The sequence below is a fragment of the Armigeres subalbatus genome, chromosome 3 (assembly GCF_024139115.2).
Source record: "Armigeres subalbatus isolate Guangzhou_Male chromosome 3, GZ_Asu_2, whole genome shotgun sequence".
NCBI lineage: Eukaryota > Metazoa > Arthropoda > Insecta > Diptera > Culicidae > Armigeres > Armigeres subalbatus.
The window spans coordinates 291,115,465-291,133,413 of NC_085141.1; the positions used below are offsets into that span (position 1 = coordinate 291,115,465).

At 42.3% G+C, this 17,949-nt stretch overlaps 1 protein-coding gene and 2 non-coding genes across 3 annotated transcripts; 2 read left to right on the plus strand and 1 right to left on the minus strand.

Moving 5' to 3' along the window:
* Positions 1 to 2,023: 2,023 nt before the first annotated feature.
* On the plus strand, positions 2,024 to 2,096 carry Trnar-ucg (transfer RNA arginine (anticodon UCG)). The gene has a single exon. It is a non-coding gene; the product is annotated as a tRNA-Arg (tRNA).
* A 2,156-nt stretch (positions 2,097 to 4,252) lies between these two features.
* On the minus strand, positions 4,253 to 8,701 carry LOC134222550 (uncharacterized protein K02A2.6-like). Its single transcript, XM_062701712.1, has 5 exons — positions 7,766 to 8,701; positions 7,469 to 7,687; positions 5,523 to 7,376; positions 4,550 to 5,002; positions 4,253 to 4,393 (listed from the first exon to the last, which is right to left on the minus strand). Exons 1-5 carry the CDS (start codon positions 8,699 to 8,701, stop codon positions 4,253 to 4,255), a joined length of 3,603 nt encoding a protein of 1,200 aa, XP_062557696.1.
* A 7,973-nt stretch (positions 8,702 to 16,674) lies between these two features.
* On the plus strand, positions 16,675 to 16,747 carry Trnar-acg (transfer RNA arginine (anticodon ACG)). Its single transcript has one exon. It is a non-coding gene; the product is annotated as a tRNA-Arg (tRNA).
* The last annotated feature ends 1,202 nt before the right edge of the window (positions 16,748 to 17,949 follow it).

A 17,949-nucleotide genomic window follows, 5' to 3' on the forward strand; every position in this document is an offset into this window, starting at 1 on the left:
CTTCGTTAGATTTTTTACTCTACTTTCATTCGGGTAAAGGTCCTGATGGAACCACAACCTATTGCAGTTCGAAAAGCTTCGTGTTATATATACAAATGCCCAAGATTAGAAATTTCTATACAAAATGTACTAAAACCCATTTCATCGAAGAGATTGGTTTTTAATTTTCAATTGTTTCCCTGTTTCATCGTACATAGGAGAAGAAAACAAGAATTAATTAGCAAAAACTGAGCTGTCTATTTTTCAGTGATAGGTGGTCGTACAAGTCCCAACTTTGTTTTTATATATATTTTGATATCGATAGTTTTCAATCACACTAAATAATTGTTTCGAATTCCTATACGAGTGAATACCTACTTCTTCGTACCACCCTTCAGCATAAATTCATAAGTACCTAATGGCTTCGTTATTTGTCACAATAACCACTATGGAATGTCTCACCAAAATGCATCTCTATCTGCCATTAACATCTTACTTCTCGGTGTTGCTTTTTATTGCTCGATAAGTTCCGTCCATTCCGGTATAAAGCCATGACCATGGTAGTCGATTTAATAAGTGGATCGTGTACGCAAACAAATCGTCCATATAAATTCATCTCCAATCTCGTAAACGGTGAGACACGTTGGCTGCAGAAATATTTACTAATGAAAAGAGCAGCCCGAAATAGAGAGCCCTGTAGGAACCAACATATAAAACGTTACTTTTCTCCGACAACAAGGCCACGGCACTGCAACGGAATCGGAACGACCGGCGGCGGCAGTTGGCAATCAAAAACCTTCGAACGGAATGCACTTCTGCTTCCGAGTGCCCTCTTTTTCCTTCAAGTCAGATGTCCACAAAGAGCACAACTCGGAAGAATGGTGCCCGATTTCAGCCTCGAACTGTAGATAGAGCAGAGCCCGCAGAGAAGCCCAGGATAATCCGTCGTAAGAATGAAAACACGCACCGACCAACGTCGACGACTGCGACGTCGCATGATGGTGTATTCTGGAAACAAAATCTGCCGCCAAAATCAAAGTTAATATGAATTTGCATACAAAGTTAAACGAAAGACAAAACTAGTTTTAAACCAAATAACTATCTGTTATTTGCTCTCTTGTTTATTGTGACTCGTTCAACATTTTGTCCGATTTTTATTCCAACACCGTCCACCATGCGACGTACAGCGATTAAACTATGTTGTCTTTTCGAGGTGGTTTCCTCCTTACCCAAGCTACCTTCCCCTAACAATCAACCCCCGGAATAAAAGAACGCAATCCACGTCCATGGAACGGAGCCAACTGCGTAAAAATGAAAATCCTGTGTTCCAGATTACTTTACTGCTCCCCAGTTGGATACGTTTAGCATTTATGGTTGAAACCAACAGGAACGAGTTATCAATGCCGGACCGAGAGCGTTTGAGGGAATGTACCTCCTGGAATGCTTCTTCCTGAACGCCGCCAAGTGCATTCCCAGGCACATGCACATTGCACACACAAATACACAGCCACATCGACCGCCACCGAACCGGACCGGCATCATCGCCGAAACCGGAAGCTGTAGATTTTCGCAGTTACGCATTCACAAATCAAATTGTAGTTAGTTTTGTGTCCTCTTGTATTTCTTTGCATTCGGTTTTGGAACAGGCACTTGGGAAGTTGTTCGGTACGTCGCCTTCAACTCGTTTTTTCCCTCCACCCGGCCTCGATGACCATACGTGCGGCGCGCGTTACAGAACGGGAGAGCGGAGCCGGAGATTTATGGCACGTTTTCACACTTCAAGACACGCAGGCAGGCAGGACGCTGATGAGGCAAGCGCGGTTCAGTTGAACGAAATGTGTCCTCGCAAGCTTCTGCGTACGGATAGACAGCACTATAGGCCAGTCTTATCTTGACAAATTGTAGAAGCGCTCCGTTGCTTATCGTTGCGAGGCCGTATCAAACTTACGCTAGACTGGAAGAGGGAATATTAATGCGTCGTGGGGAAGTAATGAAAATCAATTGACCGTTGTGTGGTTTGCTAGTGCCGATGGTTGGATAAGGCGGCCGTGTGGCCTAATGGAGAAGGCGTCGGACTTCGGATCCGAAGATTGCAGGTTCGAGTCCTGTCACGGTCGATTAGATTTTTTGTGGAAAGTTGCAGCTTTTTATCTATTTACAACAGTGTTGTGGAATGAATCCTTTGCTCAAATCTTGATTTTTTTTTTTCAATGCGGGTGGTATAAAGAAGTGTAATTAGTTCATCTATCCCTCAACTACCATGATTCATTTATTTAGAATTGTTAGTTTACCTCGTAAAAATAATTTCTTTATAAACTTATTCGCTCAATATTATTGAAAGTATCGCAAGTTATATGACAGTTATCGAAAGTAATTAATGATTTTTTTTAAAGACGTTCGGTAGAGTATGAAAAAATTTGAAATTAAAAGATATTAGAAATAGACATGGAAAGGCCATATGACAGTACTGTAAAACCTCTTTTTACGCTCCCTCTTTTTGCGCCTCTCTTTTTACGCTCTTCTAATTCCAAATAACGCTCCCTCTTTTTACGCTCCAAATTCGAAATAACGCTCCCTCTTTTTACGCCCTATAGGAGCGTAAAAAAAGTTTCAAGCATTTATATGAGGCAAATTTGGATTAGTTTCGGAGGTTGTTTTTAGATGATCTAAGTACTGCGGATGTTCTAGAAACAGAATTTAGGCTTGCATGCGAAGTGGTATTAGCTGTTGTCATGATCTACGAACTCCACACAGTCAAGGTCTGTTGATCAACCTTCGTAATGGAGACAGTTATTGAAGAATAAACAAGTTGTGTGACCCCTTCTTGGTATATGTTTGTATTCCAAGTAGTTCTTGTTGTTGTCGTAGGCTCCATACGGGAACTTGGCAGAAGGAAGGTCGTGTGATATGTGCCATCACAAATATTGCCCTCCGCTCGCTTTCAAATCGACTTCTATAAAAACATTCTTCATGCCTGCCGTATCCTAACGGAACTATCAATTCTATACTTTCGCCTCTAATTCTATCATGAACATGTACGTCCAAGTTTGGAAGATGATATTAGCATTTCCATATCATTGTAAATCGTTTAACTTCACGTAGAAGTAACACACACGAAATCATTAATTTAATATAATAATTCGTCTCGTCCTTTTTTTTCTTTCAAATATTATCTTTTTACTTCTTCATGCAATAAAAAAAACACCATCAGGATTAAAAAACGTTATATTTTGACAATTGTCTTCCTTTTCACGTCAAATTTGATGGACTATTATTATGAGCACCTAGCTATTTACCTTAAAGAAGGGAAGTTAAGAGCAAATCTTACATACTTATGGACTACCTGTTTGTAATAACTCACTAAGCGTACTTTAATCCCGAAATGGCTTGTCTTGATCGGAGCTATCATTTGCCGTCGTATATGGAATCACCCGCCATTTGCCAGCGTCGGTCTTCTCCGAACACGACTTACCTCTGCGAACGCTTGAACCAACTGGATGAGCGATGAGGGTGCCGATGCAGGAAGCGTGCAGTCGACAGTGCTACCAACATTATACAACACAATGTTCAGCACAATGTGCATCTCACAAGTCGACATAGTGTTCGACCAAAGCGAGGGGAAGGAATATCAAGGAGGTGTGATAATGCACACCTCACATCCATCCTCTTCTCAGAAAATGTTTTTTTTTAGTTTAAATTAAGTCTGTATATTTTCTCAGTGTTCGTTTTATTACTCAGTGTACCTTATATCTTTTCACGAAAATTTGATTAAACTTTTATTCGTGTGTAGAGTTGTGCCTGTTAAAAACGTAACGCCTTCTACCCCTGCGTCTTAAGTTGTTTCATAACGCTCTCCCCCAAGGTGACATGAACTGTCAAATTCGTTCAAACATTTTTCGCACGTTCATTTTTGCTGGAATGCTCCTACATTTTTGTTTTTATTCCGCTTTCCCTGCTGCAACCTGGTATTTTTCCTGGCAAAATAATCCCCGAGACTAACTTCCCCTGCAGCTTGGCACGCGTGGCTCTAGGAATTACCGAGGGAAGAAAAAAACCTGAAATGCGTCGTTAGCGCCGGAAGATGAGCTCATCTGGATAGGTAGGAGGAACCATTTCTTGGGAGACGGGAGGATCCACCTCAAAATTCTACCCCGAACGGAAATTTTTACCCATATGCGAACAATCAAAAAACATTCGTGAGTATTTATGATTTAGGTTTAATTTTCTTCGAATATTAGATGTTAGGCTAATGACTTGCCAAATACTTAGCCTCTCATTCTAGGTTTTGCACATAACTTTCTAGGTGTTTTGGTGCTCTTCTCTCTCGAGATGGACGAGTATCCAATACAGTTTCCTCATTCTGTTTGTTGACTGCGAGTTGTTCGTTACTTCGCCATTTGTCCACTTTCTTGGTCTGAGTGATATGACGTCGGATTAAGAGCCCGTCTTCGTTGCGTAAGACCATACTTCCATTGTTTTCTTCAACTACAGTATGTCTTTTTGAATCGAATCTTGATTCTCCTTTTGCCTTTGCATGGCGCTCTAAAATAACGGTGTCCCCCACACGTACCTTACTGGGTTTTGCCCCACGTCGAGCGTCCGCGTGTCGTTTGGAATAGGCTTTAGCTTCGGAGTCGCGTCTGTCCAAAAGACCATCATCTATTTCGGGTTTTCCCCGGTTCAACAAAGGTAATCCACGTTGTATTCTTCTTCCGTACATCACTTCCTCTGGTGCCATCTTCGTGATGGTATGAGCGGCGGCATTATGGGCTTGGACAGCGGCCTGTAACTCTTCGTTGTAATGGTTAGATCCGGAAGACACAGCACACATGGCCTTGTTGATAATCTTCATAAAATTCTCCACCAACCCATTCTGTTGTGGGAAGAACGGAGTGGAGAAGATGGTTTGTATGCCTCGCTTAGCACAGTAAGCTTTATACTCTTCTCCATTGAAGGGCGGACCATTGTCGGACTTGATTGCCTTTGGAATACCCTCTTTATCAAACACCTCGTCCAGAACTTTCTTTGTGTAGTCAAAACTAGTTGATTTAACGGGTCTTGCGTATGCGTATCTGGATCTATAATCTATGATAACGAAAATAGAAATTCCTCCAAATTTTGCATAGGGGCCATTAAAATCAACCGCGACCGTTTCCCAAACTGTCTTCGGAGCGTAAAACCGTTGCATTGGCGTAGGCTTTTCCGGCTTTCCATTCAAAGCACATGTTCTGCATGATTTGACCCAATCATCCGCATCTTTAGACATCCCGGGCCACCAAACGCGTTCACGAAGGATGCTTTTAAGCTTGGCTGATAGAGGATGTCCAGCATGGGCAACTTCCAATGTTTTCTGGCGTAACCCGTCTGGAATAATTGCACATCCTAGTTTTATTAGTACACCATCTCGCACGTGGAGATCTTTGGAGACTGCTTGATATCTGCTGAGAGTTTTTGACCAAATTCCGGAATCCAATGCCGAAATTACCTATATATGAGAATATGAAATAATTCTAAGCAAATTGTGTTAAATTTATATGCCTTACCTTCTGCAATGTTTCATCTTTCGAAGTATAGTCCTTGATCTCAGTTTCTGTTAGAAAACTAACAACATTGGCCTCCAGACTTGCAATTTCCCAAGGACTTGATTCTTCATTGAATGGCTCATCTTGTCCCTCGTACAATCGCGAAGACGGATCTGCGATGTTATCCTGGCCTTTGACATATTCGACCGTGTATCTATATGGGCTGAGCCTCAAAGCCCATCCATCCGCCCTAGTGAGAGCCCTTTTCGTACTTTCACGTGTTCTGTCGAATATGAACGTGATCCCTCTCGCATCAGTTCGTAGAATGAATGGTCTTCCGAGTAGAAAATAAGAGAAGTGCTCTACTGCCCAGACTGCAGCTAGAGCTTCCCTCTGATTTTGTGCATAGTTTCTTTCCGTCGCCGTTAAAGACTTAGATGCGAAACTTATTACGCGTGGGTTTCCAGACTCGCCTTCTTGAATAAGTACTGCGCCTAATGCATTCGGTGAAGCATCGGTATAAAGAACTGTTTGTTCATTGTCGGCGAAATAACCCAACGAAACAGTGCAGTGTATTATACGATCTTTCAGAGCATTAAATGCCTTCTCTTGCTCTTCACCCCAATTCCACGATTTATTTCCAACAGCAGACCAAAGTGGATTTGAAATGTTTGCAAAATTACGAATGTACGGGCTTACGAATGAGGCAAGGCCGAGAAAACTCCGCAGCTCCGAAACTGTACTGGGACGTCGAAACTTCTGTATAGATGCAATTTTTGCCTCCTCAATATGAAATCCATCTTGGTCCAGTTCATGCCCGAGAAAGATTGTCCGGGTTTTATCGTACTCACATTTTTCGTTGTTGAGCGTAAGATTGTTCTCCTTGAAGATTTTAAGTACCTCGTCAACCGTTCCGTGCAATTCTTCTAAAGATGCTGCGAAAAGCAAGACGTCGTCAATATACACTATCTTGTTCTCCACTGGTTCAAGAATTCGGGTCATCTCGCGCTGAAAAATTTCCGGAGCGCAGTTTACCCCAAACATTAGCCGAGTAAACCTGAACATGCCATTCTCGGTCAAAAAGGTTGTCAGATCTCTCGACTCTGGACACAACTCCAAATGATAATACGCATTCCTTAAGTCCAGTTTGGTAAAAAACTGCGCCCCATATAGTTTGACCTTCATTTCATCTAGCAATGGCAAACGGAAATATTCGCGCATGATTGCTCGGTTTGGTGCACGCATGTTCACTACTAGCCTGAAATCGTCTTTGCCTTTTGACACGGCAGATAGGCCGCTTATCCAATCTGGAGCTGTGTTCACCCTTTCGATAATTCCGCTATTCTCCATTTCTACCAACCGACGCCGAGCTCCGTCACGATAGGCAGCTGGAATGTTATAGTATGCATTTCTGGTCGGTGGTACGGAGCTATCGACGCTGAATTTTACACTGACACCCGGCATTTTTGGGAAAATTGTATCATGGACCTCTGCACAATCGTTGACATTGGAATGAATAAAGAATAGCTTGAGATCGCTTGCCGTTGATCGGCCAAGAAGCGATCGTTTTCCCTTAGATACAACCAAGAAATCAGCCGTAATAGCAACGGAACTTCCAACCGATTCTATTTGTGCTTGGAAGGCGAAATCAATTTCAATAGGAGAACTTGAGGCGTAGGCTTGCAAGCCTCTTCTTTTGAACGTGGTGATTGGAGTCAATTTTGTCACACCAGTTTCATAATCACGCTTCAGACTCTGCCAATCATTCCCTCCGATGATATTGGCATCTGCTCCTGAGTCGATAAGGAACTTAATGATCGTCGACGAGCCCAACCGACAATTTACGAGAACATCTTCGATCGAAAGTGCGTTTAACTATTGATAAAGATTTGCAGAAGTATTTTATTAGTAACGCAAATTTATTAAATCATTAACCATAAGAATACAAAGAATCAAACTTATTTTACCTCTTCTAGTTTCGTCTCTACCATGCCTTCTTGCTGTTCCTGGTTATCTTGCACCGCGTTGATTCGTTTTTGTCTGCAGGCCGCCGCGAAGTGGCCGGTGATACCACAGCTGTTGCATTTCAGCTTCAGAGCCGGACAGGGCCGATTCCAATGGGCCCATCGATTGCATCTGGAACAACGCTGTCTACGGCTGTTTGGAAAACTCTTATTTGGTCGAAACTGCTTGTTCCGAGATTCAAAACCCGAATCGTTTTCATTTCGTCGTTTCAAAGAAATTCTGGAAGATTGACCTCTTACTTGATTAACCGTTGTCTCTCGCGTGTCCTCGCTTCGTGATTCCTCCACTTGGTATGCCTCGTCTCTAGTGCCCGACTGAACGATAAAATTCGTTTCGTGCCCAAACGTTCTGGCTGTTCTGGCAAGTTCGCGATTTATCATGCCTTTCAGCAACTGTGCTCGAACGAAACGTTCCTGATCGTCAGAACTATAGTGACACAAACGCACCTTTTCCATTAGTCTTGCGTGGAAATTGACGATTGATTCCCCTTTCTCTTGTTGCATACATGAGAAAGCCTGATGCTCAGCCGCTGTATCCGTCATGGAGCGAAGATGAGTCTCGATATTCTTAATGAATGTTGCATAACAGTGCTCTTCATTTAGATTTGGTCTTAGCCTGGCTGCGCGCACGATACTCTGCAATTCTCCACCCATTGAGAGGAACAATAATTGGGACCGACGTACCGGGTCGAAAGCGTTCGATAGTGAAGCAGCTATCTCGAAGTTCTCGATGTATCTTGTCCACTCTTCCCACATCTTATTAGCGGGGACGCCTTTCGGGAAAGGTTTTATCTGATCCCATCTTATGGTGTTCGAATTTCCTTGCGATGCTGACGGTGTCTTCCTGGAGCAACCCCAGCTCTCATCGACGTCCTCTTGCTTGGAGCTCTGTTCGTGGGCCCTCTGATTTCTCGATGATAGTTCTGCGACGGTTCTTTTCAGTTCAGCTACTTGTTGTCTCAATTCTTCGTTCTCTCGACTAGCATCAGCCGTTGTGTTGCATCGGTCATATTCGTAATCGGATTCTTCACGATTATCATCGGATGCGATATCGTATGGACTTGGAGCTCGAACGAACCTCCCTGCGTTCGGCATATCGAAATCTGACCCATCGTCATTTGTCTTAATTTCATCAGTGGAGCGATCAATACGCACGTATTTTCCCGTAGTTGACATTCTGGATTTACTTCCTTCGAACTATCTGGAAAAAAAAAGAGATGCAACCAACGTTGTTATCAGTCTTGTCTATTATTATCGAACTCGTTTATTTCTCGCTATGTTTCAACTCCACTTGTCACAATTTATATTAACTTATGTAATGTGTTAAATTTTACCCGTATTCAAGTATCATATATACTACTGTCAATCTGAGACATTAATTCTTTTTTTTTTTAAACTTATTTTACTGTATACAATCTGTCTCCAAACATCTTCGCTTTAAATTCCGGCGGTCATCCCAACACGCCCTCGGACTCTATTCTGGCGATCTCCCGACACGCCTTTTGACTCTTCCTGGGCTGTTGTCCCGACACGCCCTTAAAATTTGTTCTGGCGGTTGTCCCGACACGCCTTTTATCTTCCTGGGCTGTTGTCCCGACACGCCCTTAAAATCTGTTCTGGCGGTTGTCCCGACACGCCTTTTATCTCTATTAAGGTGGTTGTCCCGACACGCCTATCAACTGTTTTCAAGCGGTTGTCCCAACTCGCTAACGAACTTCGTTCCGGCGGTTGTCCCGACTCGCCATAAAACTGTTTAGGAAAACAAATACCTCTCAATCACTGAAACTTTTTTATGAATCCTGCTTCTTTCTTCTCTTTTATTACTGCGAGTTTTGCTTCAAAATCTATATCTTTTGACACTTAGTATTTTCACATCGATGAAACAATTTGTATTGCAAAAGTCGAAACGTAACGAAACTACTCCACTGAGCCCCCAATTCACGCCATCTTCTTTTTTTTAGCTATCTAGCGGGTGATTCCATAGCACGTTTTATTTGTCGATTTTTATCATTCCAGGTCCTAAAAATTACTTTAAAAAATACCTGGCACGGATCGCCAATGTAATAACTCACTAAGCGTACTTTAATCCCGAAATGGCTTGTCTTGATCGGAGCTATCATTTGCCGTCGTATATGGAATCACCCGCCATTTGCCAGCGTCGGTCTTCTCCGAACACGACTTACCTCTGCGAACGCTTGAACCAACTGGATGAGCGATGAGGGTGCCGATGCAGGAAGTGCGAAGTTGACAGTGCTACCAACATTATACAACACAATGTTCAGCACAATGTGCATCTCACAAGTCGACATAGTGTTCGACCAAAGCGAGGGGAAGGAATATCAAGGAGGTGTGATAATGCACACCTCACACTGTTGTTTCTATGCACCTTGAGTGCGAACCTTTTGTATTCTCTTTTGTACACGACCGCATAATAAAACTTATTTCCTCTAGATCGATCGCGTCTTCTGTTTTAGCTACCCAAAGCTCCGTATATTGTCCTGTTCTGCTCCAGTTCCGCGCACCTGTTGGGATTCGCATCCTTCAGGTTATGTGCCCAGGCACCCGAGAGTAACAGTTGGGCTCGAAAAATTTATGCGAGGGCGGTGACGTCGAGAAACATCACGAAGAAATCGAGTGTTTATTTGAGCGCCTTGACAATGCGGGAGTGGAACTTAGTGAGCTGTTGAGAATAGTTATGATGCTGCGCAGCCTTGCATCGTCGTACAACAGCTTTGTGACGTCGTTGGAAAATTGGCCGCAGACGGATCTTACGATGGATCTAGTGGTAGTTCGTTTGCGTGACGAGTATCAAAATAGGTTAGGTCACAGTGGATACATCAACGGCAGCGAGAAAGCACCGAAGGTGTTCGAAAAAGGAAAAAGTGAGAAAAAGCGCTTCTACTTTTCGAAACATTTTAAGAAAAACTGCAGTAAGTTTCTCGCGGATAAGGGGGATTGGAAGTGGCGTCGTTATGGGCGTGAATGCTAGGGGCCAACGTGTGGCAATTACATTGGATAATGTGTTGTTGGTTCTGTCGTTGGAAGATGGCCACGAAGGGTTTAACATTGTTGCATTAAACCAGAAAATGGTACCGTTTTGGCCGTTGGAGAACTAGTTGGTTGCCAGTACAAACTGAAATTAGCGGAGCAGTGTTTGTCAGTAGTGGGCGGCAATCATGGTGTGAATTGCCAACACACATGGCACCGCAGGATGGGCCATCGCGACATGGGTATCGTAAACGGAATCAAACTAACAGATTGCGGAGAACGGATCGTGTGTGAATGCTGCTTACGGGGTAAGTTGGTTCGAAAGCCTTTTCCACAAGTTCTAGAGCGGAAGTCGGAAAGACCGTTAGATCTTATATTCACAGATCTCTGTGGCCCCATGGAGAATCAGAAGTGGGAACAAGTACTTCATCACACTGATTGATGATTTCAGTCGGTTCTGCGTCGTATTCCTGCTTAAGTCGAAAAACGAAGCAACCGACAAGATAATTGAATATGTTCGGTGGGCGGAAAATATCTTCGATAGGAAGCCCTGTGCCCTGCGATCTGATGGAGGGGAGAGTATACAGGTGAGAGACTTCAGCGGTTCTGCAAGTCGGAGGGAATACAGCAACAGTTTTCAACTCCTTACTCTCCGCAGTCGAACGGAGTGGCGGAGCGAAAGAACCGGTCGCTTCAAGAAATGGCCAGTTGCATGCTTATAGATTCAAATCTACCCAAGCTTTATTGGGGCGAAGCGATCCTCATGGCTACGTTCATTCAAAACAGGTTGCCATCCAGAGTAGTTGAGAAAATGCCCTTCGAGTTGTGGACTGGCAACAAACCGAACCTAGCAGATTTGAAAATCTCCGGTTGTGAAGCATTGCCATCATTCGAGATACATACGAGTTTTTAGAAACAGCCAACGGTTCCGAGCAGCAGAATGAGACATCTGTACTTCCAGAAATTCAGCGAGTGGATCAACGTGTTCCAGATGAAACTCCGACGGAAAATGAAGAAAATCCAGTGGTAGTGATCGAGCACGGTGAAGGCAAGGAAAATCACGAAGAATAACGTCATTCCGTGTATGAAGACGCAGAAGATACAATAGAAAGTGAATTCTGAACTCGAAATGCCGAACGAACCAGTGATGAACCGCCAAAAACGGCGAACGCGTGGTGTGTTACCGAACAGGTATGAGGACTTTATTGTTGGGCAAGTGCTTCATGGTGATGAACCCAGTGACTTTCGTGACGCCATCAACGTACCTGTTTGGCAACGCGCAATGCGGGAAGAGTTAGAAGCGCACAAAGCAAACTGTACGTGGGACTGGCGGATCTGCCTCCGGGCAAGAAGGCTATAGGTGCAAAGTGGGTATTTAAGTTAAAGCGGAATGAGACGGGCAGTGTAGTGAAGCATAATGCGCGACTCGTCGCCCAAGAATACTCACAGTGTTTTGGAGTGGATTTTACGGAGGTGTATGCACCAGTCACGCAGCAGACTACGTTGCGTGCGCTTTTGGCGGTTGCAGGGAAGAAGCAGCTGAAACTAAAGCAGTACGACGTTCGAACGGCCTACCTCAACGGCACCGTCGAAGAAGAGCTGTATATGCAGCAACCTCCAGGGTTTGCAGTTCCAGGACACGAGTATAAGGTATGTAAGCTTCGCAAAAGTATATATGGTCTACGCCAGTCTGCCAGATGCTGGAACAAAGCATTACACGCAGTACTCCTCGAGCTGAATTTCAAGCCTAGCTCCACCGACCCCTGTCTCTACATACGATACGAGAAGCCATCTGTTATTAGGTTGCGATATCGAGACAAGATCTATGAATGTATCCGTAAGAAGTTCGAAGAAGGCTATGCGCTATGAGATTGGGAGAGAGGGACGTGTTTACACATTGAAATTGTCATCGTACATTGACGGACTAGGGTTTCTTACCCCATTCCCGGCGTAACTTGCATACGACTGCATTATTAAATTGATATTTATGACAGGAAGCAACTTTTCCTTAATTTCGTGGGCCGTGCAATACCACAATGGGGTTCATTTCTGCTTAAAAATAGCTTTTCTTGGTAAACATCGTTTGAAAAGGCATTTATTTGATTTAAATTAACGAGGTCCAGCACTCATTTCAGTCATAGCGATTTAATTTCCGGCCCACTTCCAAACTAGTTCCCGGCCTAAGCAAAATTTCGCTCAATCTCTCAACATCTTATTCTCGTTCTCTCTCGGAACGGTAGAAAATGCGACATAAACAAAAATATTCGTTCAACGCCGACATGATGCCAGATGGTATAATTTATAATAATTTTATTTGGTTGAAAAGATATATGCACTCATCCAAATTACTTCCAAACGCTTAAAAACTATATTTTTTTCATTTTTTGAAATCGAGAGGATAATAAATAACATGATAGCGGCAACAAAGACTCTTGGCCTTTTGGCAGCACGGTGCGGCTAGAAGTTTTTATGCCGAGGTGAATTTTTGATCGGTTTGAGAGTATACTCTTATACTTTTACTAATACTATACTTATACTTATACTTTTTTTCAAATGTATTCTAATATGTTTATATTAGTTCTAGTGAAACGAACAAATAGAAAAGGTTAAAGTGCGTGAGTTTAGAATTATTGTGTGGTGATTAACAGCTTCAACCAATGATTGTATCGAGAACTGTGACGATTTTCAGGTAGGTGTTTATATGAAAATACCGTTTTGTAAAAGTGGAAAGATTCACTCCGGCTCAGTGGTGTAGCAACGGAGAGCGAATGTTCGGAATCTACATTTTTATTTTCTATAATTGGACCAATTAGGAGTGAAATAAATGGTTGAAAAATATTGATTATTGTGCGAAATAAATGGGAGACTTTTTTAAAATTATCAATCATAAACCTACGGCTTCCAAAAAGTATAAATCATTAGTTTTCTGTGCAGTGAGCCGGGAATCGGGTCCATAGGCCCAAGTAGTGATTTACTCTACTTGGTAAGTTCAACATGGAGAACTGTAGGCCCTTCAAGACCCCAAAGGACCCTGGGTACACATCGGCAAATGAAGACAGTAAGCTATTCGAAGACCAGACTCGTTACCGAAGTTTAGTGGGCGCCTTGCTATATCTGGTCGGAAAACGCTCGCCCGGATTTATCTTTGAGCGTAGGGTTGCCCAGGAGAAAAACAAGCAAACCTAGTAATATGGATTGGTGCGTGGCGAATCGCGTGGTGCATATTTGAACATAACGAAGAATTGTCGACTAAAATTCGGACCTGGCGAAGAATGGTCTCTTAGGGTTTCTCCGACTCAGATTGGGCTGGAGATCGTCGGACACGATAGTCAACGACAGGGATAATCTTTTTCGGGTCCACGACGTTAGGCATAAGTACGTTAGGCATAACGGACGATAGGCATAATGTACGTTAGGCGTAATGGACGTTTGGCATAATTCTGCCTTCTTTATGTCACAGGCTGTTCTTTAGGTTATTTTATGCCTAACGTCCATTATGCCTAACGTACATTATGCCTATCATCCATTATGCCTAACGTCCATTATGCTTAACGTACTTATGCCTAACGTCTTTATGCCTAACGGGGTATACCCATCTTCTTCTATGGAAGTGGCTCGATTTTCTGGCTGAGCAAGAGCCAAAACTCCGTGTCTCTCTCATCTCTCGAGGCCGAATACTGTAACGTTTTACCACAGATAACAGATATTGAGGCTGGCATCCGATACGTGTGTAAACATCCACAACCGTTAATTCAAATGTATTTCAACTTGGGACCGCGTTTGGCAATCGATTGGAGATGGCGCAAGGATCATTGTCATTGAAAACGCAGCCCGAATGCGGCTGTCAAATATATTGGCTGCGTTCGACGGTCGCTTATCAGCTGCGTTCGTATGTACTGCCGCAATCAGTTAAGTAGATGGCAGTAGTGGGCCAACGTATATCAATTCAAAAATTTACACAGGATTTCCAATAAAATTTGTTCTAGCCTAAATATCTGTTATCTGTGGTTTTACGTTTTTTCGATCAATTTTGATTAAGTCAAAATAAGAATTTATGACGTTTTTCTCTTTTTAAGTAAAATCATAAATTAAAATTATTTGGAATTAATAAAATAATGAAATATTACATTACGTAAATAATTTGCAAACCGGACGAAAAGAAATTTGAATTTTAATTTGTATGTCAATTACAAGGTTTGTGTCTTGACTAAATTAATATAAAAATTGTAAAATCCTGTAAAGGTAGTTAAACGGAGGAGGAGTGAAGTCGCTCGTCAAACAAGCGAAAACTCGGCGGTCGCCAATCAACCGTCGAAGGTAAGATCCTCAAGCCAATTCCCGTGGATCATTTCCGAGAGTGCGGTCTCCGTACGTCGTCAATAATCGTACGCTGGACTGAACCCGAACCGACGGTTAATAGTTTTCCTTTTAGTCCTTGCTCGGTGAACCGGAAAGGAACGCGAAGCCGGGTCGTTAGGGAAAGGAAGCTACTACCTTGAGGGAACGGTTATTCCGGACCTCTGTCGATTCCGAAATCGGAAGCCTTTCGTCCAGCCGCCACTCCCTCTGCATCTTTAGTTTCGGCCATATCGCTCGAGTTCGACCTCCATCGCTGCGCGCCAATCTGCAGCATCTGCGGCAAAGCCAATCAGCCGCCATCGCCACAACCTGGTCGGAGGACATCGTCGCCATCTTCTCGGCGGAGTACTTTCAACGCATCAGTGCATCGAGAAGCAAAACCCTGCGCAGGTATGTGAGCTTATTGTTTCATGATCATGATTTAGCTGTATTTTCCCTTCCGTACCGAAAAAAGTAGTCCAATCCGAATGGTATTATAAATGTTGTGTAAAAATTCGAAGTCAGCTTGAGGTTTTAATTTTGTATTGTGTTTCACGGGCTGGGAAAATTCACTCCCATTGCGTGGCTATTATGAGCACCTAGGTATTTACCTTAAATTAGGGAAGATAAGAGAAAATCAAATACTCTACCTGTTGTTTATATTCACCTTGAGTGCGAACCTTTTTGTATTCTCTTTTTGTACATGAACGCATAATAAAACTCATTTCGCTCTAGATCGGTCGCGTGTTCTTTTTTATCTAACCGAAGCTCCGTATATTGTCCTGTTTTGCTCCAGTTCCGCGCACCTGTTGGGATTCGCATCCTTCAGAATTATCCATATTTTTGTATATACATGTATGTATGTATGTATGTACATTAGAGTGATTCAAATTTTGACTTTTTCGCTCCCCTGTGCTTAAACGATTGTTTTTGCTATTTTAATAGTCCTCCCAAATTTTTAGCTGATTTGGATGTAATTTGATTGTGCACGTGCCATTTGAAGGTTATATGAAAATTACTATGAGAATTGCTAATTATGAATAGGCTCGTTTCGTGAAGTAGCCCAGAATCTATTTGAATATATTTAACACATCGCTATCATAGAATAGATCCTAAGCTGAAAGTCAGTTGTTGTTGCGAAGCAATCTGACTTTTGTGAGCAAAATTATTAAGAAAACAGACATTATTGATATTGATGTTATTCTTTTACGTGTTAAATTGAATTTCCCACAGTTCAGTATTTCCCTAATAACTTTTGTTGCCAGCATCAAATCGTTTAGCAACAACGACGATATTTTCCCTTGGTAAATTTCCTATGTTACTAACGTATTCATACATTTTTACAGCTTAATGGGCAATGATGGGGAACGGTTTTCCACAAAAGTTACTGTTTTCATAGCAATTTGCATATAAGCTTCAAACTGCTTGTGCTCAGTCGAATTTCATCCAAATTAGCTAAAAATTTAGGACGATTATTAAAATAGCAAATGCCATCGTTTAAGCATAGGGGAGCAAAAAAGTCAAAATTTGAATCACTCTAATGTACATGCATAAACACTCCAAGACTCTTAAGTGATGAACTTTGTTAAAACTTAAAAATCACTCTAATAAAGTTTAAAAAAAAACTCCAAGACTCGCATAGTGAAAAAAATCTTCCAAATCGATTAACCCGTTCGTGAGTTATATGGCTTCGAAAGAAATGCAATCTAATTTGCACATATTCGAAACCAATTACCTACCTACATATTGCCCCTTTCATACACAATCCCAAAATGTTTTTCTGTCACATGTTCGTGGGTTTCGTAGATGCCTATTATACAACAGGTCCTGTGGCGCAATGGATAACGCGTCTGACTACGGATCAGAAGATTCCAGGTTCGACTCCTGGCAGGATCGAATTATTTTGAGTCGTTTACAATGCAAATAACGTCACCATGAAAAAGATGTTCATTCATCAATGACTAATGGGGCAGCTTGAAGAGTTCCTGCTCTATAGATTAACCACGCTAGAGTTTACCGTCAACACCAAAGCTGTGAAGTGATGCTGCATTTCGTGTATCCGATATTTTTGTCACAGTCGATTAACCGTCGACGAGTGGATTGAGGAAGTGTGTGTGTGTGCGTCATCCTTTATCCCTCACCCAGCTGGGGGTGTTGATCAAGTAGTACTACGAATAATTTGATCAAATCTCATGTTCCGTAATGGTGCCCTTTATGTTACGAATACTAGTACCACAAAAAGGATTCACTTCTGAAGCAAGAAAGGTTTCTTCAGGAAGTGTGGGGAATGGGATGTACTAGTTATTCATAACAGGTACAACAAAATTTCACAAGGACGCCCTTATTTGTAGTAACTACTCAGGAGTAGAAGGTCGAGAAGAGCCACCGTTGCAAACCAAAGCGTGAACCGGATACCTGGGACTCCCACAATATCCGCGGCAAAAGCAGCAAACGATGCCCTGTGCGTATTTAGTGTGAAATTTCATGAACATAGTAGTCTGAAGCACTAAGATAAAGAACTGGAACATGCTCACCAACTTAGTTTGTCCAGGGTTTTGCATTTTCTATCCTCCTTTGCTTCCATTGAAAACGTGATCACGTGCAAGTAAGTTGCCCAATGCCCAACTATGGCCGATTTGGAGGCTCCGTTTGTTTACGCTGGGGGCAGCGGTGGAAGTTCTGGTAGCTGATAGTGTCATGCTGCTGCCTTCAAATAGGATCAACTACGTCCATGGTATTAAAAATTTGAAATTGAAATTGAATTCTTGAATTCTGAAAATATTTGTTCAAAAGTAGGAAGGCAGTATCAAACATTACAACATAATAACATAATTGTTATTGATTGGAAATCATATACAATTTTAATACATGGAATTACGTAAATTTATAAAAAAAAAGCTGTAGTTTTACAGGAAAGTAGTGATGTAGAATCAAGCATAATCAAAATAGACCATTAGTGCATTAAGTTGGAGATCCTTTATCTTGGCTCTATGTACTGCCTGCAACCGCATATTTGTCCCATCTTTACTGGGTTCTCTATTCATATGGGACAGATATGCGATTACAGGTAGTGTACCCCTAGGGGTGCTCAAGAAACA

Excerpts from the sequence above, each read along its gene's own strand:
- LOC134222550 (XM_062701712.1), bottom strand. The coding sequence starts at position 8,701 with ATGTCAACTACGGGAAAATACGTGCGTATTGATCGCTCCACTGATGAA. Across the intron at positions 5,003-5,522 it reads AAGATGAAACATTGCAGAAG|AAAGTTCTGGACGAGGTGTT; the intron begins GTAAGGCATATA and ends GACTACACAAAG. Across the intron at positions 4,394-4,549 it reads GTGGGGCAAAACCCAGTAAG|ACCAAGAAAGTGGACAAATG; the intron begins GTACGTGTGGGG and ends CATATCACTCAG.